At 23.9% G+C, this 6999-nt stretch overlaps 1 protein-coding gene across 1 annotated transcript; it reads left to right on the plus strand.

The window, feature by feature from the left end:
• The first annotated feature begins 3133 nt into the window (after positions 1 to 3133).
• On the plus strand, positions 3134 to 4025 carry LOC111283869 (uncharacterized). The gene has a single exon (XM_022872511.2). It carries the CDS (start codon positions 3275 to 3277, stop codon positions 3698 to 3700), a length of 426 nt encoding a protein of 141 aa, XP_022728246.2. The 5' UTR covers positions 3134 to 3274; the 3' UTR covers positions 3701 to 4025.
• The last annotated feature ends 2974 nt before the right edge of the window (positions 4026 to 6999 follow it).

Consider the following 6999-nt stretch of genomic DNA (forward strand, 5'->3'; position numbering starts at 1 on the left):
ATTAGATATTAAATAACAAATATAATCAATAAATTAATTTTTAAAAAAATTATTAATAGAAATATAGATAATAAAATAATTTGTATACGATAAATTTTGATTTATTCAAATTTGATATATGCATTCTTTTTATTTGATATCGAATTGGGATTTTTTATTTTATGAAAGTTAAAGTCAAGTTAAAGGTGGATTTATGATGTTTCATATTACCTTGATTATATATATTAAATTATTTTAAAATTATTTATTAATTTTAAATTTTATATGTATCATATTAACAAAATTATTATTTAATATTTTAATTTAATAAAAATATTATATTTATACATATATAAGATGTAATTTATCTATATATCAATTCATTTTATAAAGTTGATTCATTTTAAGTTTTGTTTAACCTTCATTCAAGGTTTCAATATGCTTTTTTATTTTATTTTTTACTTTCTATTTTTGTTTTTTAAATTTTAATTTTTTATTTAGATAAATTTTGTAAAAGAAAAAAACAATATAGGTGCTCATGTGACATTTCAATTTATTTTTTTAATTTTTAATTAGATAAATTTTATAATAAAAAGAATCAATAGATAAAAATGATAAAAACAATTTATATCTAATGGATTTTATTCAATTAGGATATTCACATAATATTTTAATAAACTTAATTTTCTTTTTAAATTTTTTTATCTTTTTAAAAATATTAATTTTATAAAACAATCTATAAATGTGTTCACATGACATCCTATTTCAAGTTTTTTATCTTTTGTTTTTTGTATTTTTTTAATTAAATAAATTTTATAACATAATGTGCTAATTGATAGGTATATCAAAATAAATTGTATCAAATGGATTTCAATTCATTTCAATTTGATAAGAAACAATTTTTTATGATTCGAGTTTTTGAAAGAAAAAAGAAATTGAGTTAAAAATGCATTTATGATATTTTATCTCAACCCATTTCGATATGTGTATAAAAAATATATTTTATTATTTATTTAGTTTTAAAAATATATTATATTAATAAAATATTTTTTACTTTGATTTAATATATTTATTTTTAAGCACAATATAAAATGTTAATATAGCACCTTTTATTACTTTTATTCATTTTTGAGTTTTTTTACTTTTTTCATTTATTTTTTTTCCATTTTTTTGTATTTATTTTTTAAATTAATTTATGAAAAAAGAGACCAATTAATAATTTATGCTTCATTTCTATTTTTTTAATTTAATAAAATTTATAAAAAATGGTAAAATAATTATATCTAAATCAAACAATTCAAAATAAAATATGAAAATAAAAAATAAAAAAATGATACAATTTAAAATTTGAATAAAAATTATGAAATTAATAAAAAAATATTTTATTTTTATATAACAAATTATAAAATAAAATATAATTTTATATAAAATATCATACAAATACACAAATACTAACTATTTTATACGATTTCAATAATGGAATTATCACATCTGCTGTGCTGGCGACAAAACGCGAATTCCTTCCTAGCAAATAAAGAGAGTACAGATGAAGCACGAAAATAAAGAAAACCCAACGTGCTTAGCCAGTTAATGCGAACCAAACGGGTACCTTCCAGTTGTTTTACTACACGTGGTTGTTTGCCGCAAACCAAATCTGCCATAAACACAATTGCTTCACGTGGGTTGCCATATTATTCTTTCTACTGGTTGAATCCATGTGATCTTTGCCTTATCCATTTAGTGCATGTTATTTAGTTGGCATCCCGCTCCCCTCCCACATGCTTTTTTTTTTGAAATAATTAAAATTTAAACATTAATTATTAAAATTAAAAATAATAAATCAGATAATTATTCGTCATTTGCCTTTTTTTCACGACAAAATTTCAAACCTTCCACATTTAGACTACCTTTTTTTTCTTTCAGCTTAGCCGCCCAAATAATTTTTCTTTCTCATATGAACATCATTATCATATAATCTTTTATAATATGTTTAGGACTATTTTAAATTTTATTTGAATTTAATTTCTTTTCATACTATTTGTTGTTATTTTTCACTTGCTTTTGAGAAAATTGATTTCTCTGCTAAGATCAAACGCCAAAAAAAAAAAAAAAAAGAATGGAATATTGACTGTCAGTCAAATAAACACTTTGCAAGTTTTCAGGTCAAAGATAGAGTAGTAAACGAAAACTTTAGTTGAAAATAGACCCAAAAAATACCAAATAGTCACAGTATTTATCTTACAACATTAATTCCAGAGTCGATTTTGTTGAAATGTGTTCAAAACAGTTCTTTTTTTTTTCTTGGTGGTGTAGGCTGCCGAGTTTTTTTCTATCATCAGCCTGACATTTCATTTCTACAAGGTGGCAAATTGTGGCACTTAGTTCACTAAGATCAATTGTACAGGAAAAGTGACGTGCACTCGAATACAATATTTACAATTTTTAAATATTTGGATTTTTTTATAAAATAAATAAAAATAAAGATGAATTAAAAAATTAATAATTGAATTAATTGAGCTATTTTTAAAAATAATCAAATCGATTAAAAATATTTTCAATAATTGAATTGTTAAAATATTGATTTGATTCGGTTAATTCAATTAAATAATAGTATTTTTTGAAAAAATTATAACGAAAACAAATATAAAAAGTTGAACAAATTTGTCATATTTATCATTGAATAAAAATTATTTAAAGAGTTAATTTAATCGATCATTCAATTATTAATTTTAAACACAAAATTAATCAATTTAATTAATGTTATTAATTAATTATAATCAAAACTAATTTAATCAAATTAAATTAACCAAATTTATTTTATTTCAGTCTAATCAATTCAAACCAACTTTGATCACATTCTAAAAAAAAAAAAAAATCTAAACAGGTTGAATCAAAATCCGGGACGTCAACACTTCTTTCTAGAAGTTTTGGTATTTTTTCTTTTCTAGAAGGGTGGCGCTGAACTCTGATGAATCTTTATCAACAATCAACATTGAGTACTCCTAGAAAAGAAAAGCAGATGTCACTTCCGTTTTAATATGCACCTCGTTTCTTCTCCATGGAATAAAACAAGTTCAATTTTAGAATGCCAACTTGCATATTTGATAGCCAACAGAAATTAATCAATTCTAATCAAACAAGGCACCGGCAGCCCACCTTTCTTCTTCTCAATTCCTTTTATAACAACTACATATTGCCTACGCTTCCCCACAGATAACAGTCTTTAAAACAAAGTCACAAAGCTATAGGATTTTTTTTTTTTTTTTTTTTGTGTTTGTTGTTCTCACAATTGGATATGGACATTAAAAGTAAGGTTGTTGATGTCTCTTCTTTCTTGCTCTTTGAGGCTACCGGTGATTCGGAATCTGGTTGTTTTGATCCTGCCATATCTGTTATCAACCATGATGAAGATGGTGATGATGATAATGATGCAGAGTCATGCAGCTGTGACACAACATCTGATTTTCTTCATCGTGTTAGAGAGTTTAATAGCTTAGAAGAGAAAGTAAATGTTGGTGATGATCATCATGAAGATGAGGAGGACGGGGAGGTGGTGGAGCAGAAGGAGGTTTGTGCGTATAAAAAATGCGGGGATGATTATCAAAATATTAATGGAGTGGCAAAGGAAAAGAAACCATCAACTGTTTCTCTTGATTCAACCAAAACCAAGAATGAGATGGAAAAGAACAAGCTATTTTGGGAAGCCTGTCTAGCATCTTAGAGTCTGGGTTCAACCAAAACCATGAATGAGATGGAAAAGAACAGTCTATTTTGAGAAGCCTGCCTGAAATCTTGAAAGTCTGGCTTTTTTTTTCTTTTCTAGCTAGCCAATGACTTCCCCAATCCTCTTTTGTCAGTCATTATGTGTCTCATTCGTTCTGCTCCATGTTCTCCAGTTTCCTGTTTCCCCTATTCTTTAGTTCTTTTCCTCCCTTTTGTTGGGTACTTATCCATTATTTATTTTGTTGTTTGCGTACAGCCAATTGTACATAGATAACATGGTTTTGCCACGAAAGTATACAAATGAATCAACCTTGTTTCTGTAATTTTGCAGTTTTCTCTTTAATAATCTTTGGGTTTCTTTCTTTCCTGCCTTCCTTGAGATTATAGTTTGTTGGCTGGATTCTGCTTATTAAGCTGAAAAATTACTTTCGAAATAAAAGAACCTTTTTTTTTTTTTTTTGATTGATGAATCAGATTCGATCAGCTGAAAAAACTAAACGCACGTATGAAAAATTCATTTGCGGACAAAAATAGTACAATCTTCACTTGCCATTCTTTTTAGTATGGAAGAGGAGAATTTGACCTTGTAACAATTTATCAGCAGAAACATGTAACAGAAAGAAAAAAAAATCAAGTTAATAAATTACGAAGAGATTAATCGAAACATACGATGATATTGAGTCATCAAACTGAGGTTTGCAGAAATTGAATGCATAAGACAATCTCATAGTCAGCTCGCATCGTCTCTTGCTCACAGTCTCCTCTTCTGGAGGGCCATCACATGTAGGATGGTAATGGTTACCGGTATTCGGAATGATATGATTTGATTTTATTAAAATAGTTATGATATTTTATAATTGATTTAGATAGGGTTTATTTAGTAAAATTATTATTGTTACGGGTTCGATAAGTGATTTTAAGATATTTATTATCTGAATTCGATTATAAATATATATTTTTTAATATTATATATTTTTTATTTCTAAATTATTTATTTTTAATATAATACTTAATTTAATTAATTTATTAAATATTTTAAGTATAAATTTATTTTTATGAGATAATTTTAATTTATTAATTTAAATTTTTTAATAATATGCATTAAAATTGATTTTAAATTTAAGTTTAAAAGGCAAATTTTAATTTAATAAATGAGTATTTAACATATTCATATAATTATAAAATATTTTTTTATATCATACGAATAGAACTCAAATAATAAAAATTAAAAATATTTGAGAAATTACTAAATTCAAATATATTGATAAATAATTGAATCCGAATATGAGTAGCTAAAAAATAAATACCCAATCCGTTCACATCTTTAATATCCGAATGAGATGAAGTGGGGTGGCAAACATCCTCCTCTTGCAATCTCTTCACGTTCATGAGCAAGCATCAAGGTCTTGAGCAAGTTCATGAATTGCACAGCATGCATCAGAGCCATCGAATGGATCCGACATCTGCTCAAGAGAAAAATGAACAACTAAAACAATTATTTCGTGGTAGTTTCTAGTAGTTGATGAACACAAAATCTGGACCGAATTATTATAATCATTGTTTCTGCAAGCTAGAAATTAAAATTTGCAAGATATTGAAGAAATTAACGCCACCTTACCTGAGTCACATATAGTTGGGGCAAAAGCCATGCATGGCAATATTTCTTGCTTTCATTTTTATTTGATTCCTCTTCCTCAACAACATCTGCCATAAGACCAATGGCCCAATTGAGCAGTGCGGCTTCAGTTGGCTCTAGTTGCTTCGTAAGGTCATCGGATTCTTCTTCGGTTTTGCATTCACTGGAGTGTTCAAAAAAACTCGTATTATTATCAACTAGGTTTTTTTACTCTTTGTATGATTAATTTTTTATTTTTAAAATACTTAAATAATATATATATATATGTATAAACATATATGTATATATGTATATACGCACACTTACATATATAAGTTTTTTAAATTTTAAAAGTTTCTCTTTATTGAAATAAAAATTAAGATAAAAAAACAAACTAAATTTTAAAAAAATAAATCAAAAAATTAAAATAACAATCATATAAAAACTATATTTGAATGAAGGACCAATGAAATCATAAAACCTACAAAAGAAATAAAAATGAAAAATCAATAAAATTTATTTATATTGTTTATTTTTAAATGATTTTTTTAAACCATTAATTCATGAAATATGTATAGATTGAAATTAATATAATAATGATTTGTGACTTTTCATCTGTCTATTATTAATTAAATTTAAATAATTAGTAACATATGAAAACTTTTTAAAATAAGGTTGATTTATATTTCTTTTCTTTTCAAAGATTTATTTTTAAATCATTAAATAATGAAACATGAAAAGTTGAATAGAGATCTATTTAGACATATGTGAAACTAAATTAGTTTTACACCATCTCATATTATTTTATATGATTTATATTTGATAATCCAATTATTAAATTTTATGCACTATTCAAATAAAACATGCATGCCAAATTTTTAGTAAATGTAAAATATATAACTATTTGTGTGATAATAATAAAATGTTGATCATTAGTATATATTAAAATGATATTATTCTTGATCAAATGATAAGAATATTAAATTGACTTGAAGCATTAAGTGAATAATAGATACAAATAGATTAAATCTAATGGTCGATTTATAGAAAAACAAAAACTATCATATATGAAGTTATAAAATGGTGTAAAACAAAGTAATTTTATACTTGTGTAATTTGACCCCTCTACTAAAATTAGTATAATATTTTTTTTATGACTTTTCATATATTTGACATTTTTTCTAAATTCATTTCTTAGTAAAATATGAAAAGTTTTTAAGAATAAATTGATTATGAAAAAATTAAAATTAATATGACAATATTTTATGAATTTTCTTTTTTTCTATCATTTTAATTTGCATGGTGGTAGAAAATTATGAAAGTTTAAAAAGCTGATTTATATATTTTTTCTCTTTTTTAAATTATTAATTAGTAAAATGTAAAAACATAAAAAATTAATATTCTAACTTTTCATATTTTACTTTTTACTTTGAATAAATATTGAATTAACAACTTAATATATAACATATATACATCATTAATGAGCATATTTATTGTTTGGAATCTAATATTATATATATATATATATAGATAAATATGATAACTCTTTGTATTCTAAATTTTTTTATGTTAATTTATTAAAAAAAAAGTAACACTTGCAAATATTGAAATTAACATGATGACTTTTTATATTATGATTTTTTATTTAAACTAATTTATACTAAAAAATATAACAACATCTA

Source organism: Durio zibethinus, chromosome 3 (assembly GCF_047325235.1).
Source record: "Durio zibethinus cultivar Kanyao isolate XHJ-2024 chromosome 3, ASM4732523v1, whole genome shotgun sequence".
NCBI classification, from domain to species: domain Eukaryota; kingdom Viridiplantae; phylum Streptophyta; class Magnoliopsida; order Malvales; family Malvaceae; genus Durio; species Durio zibethinus.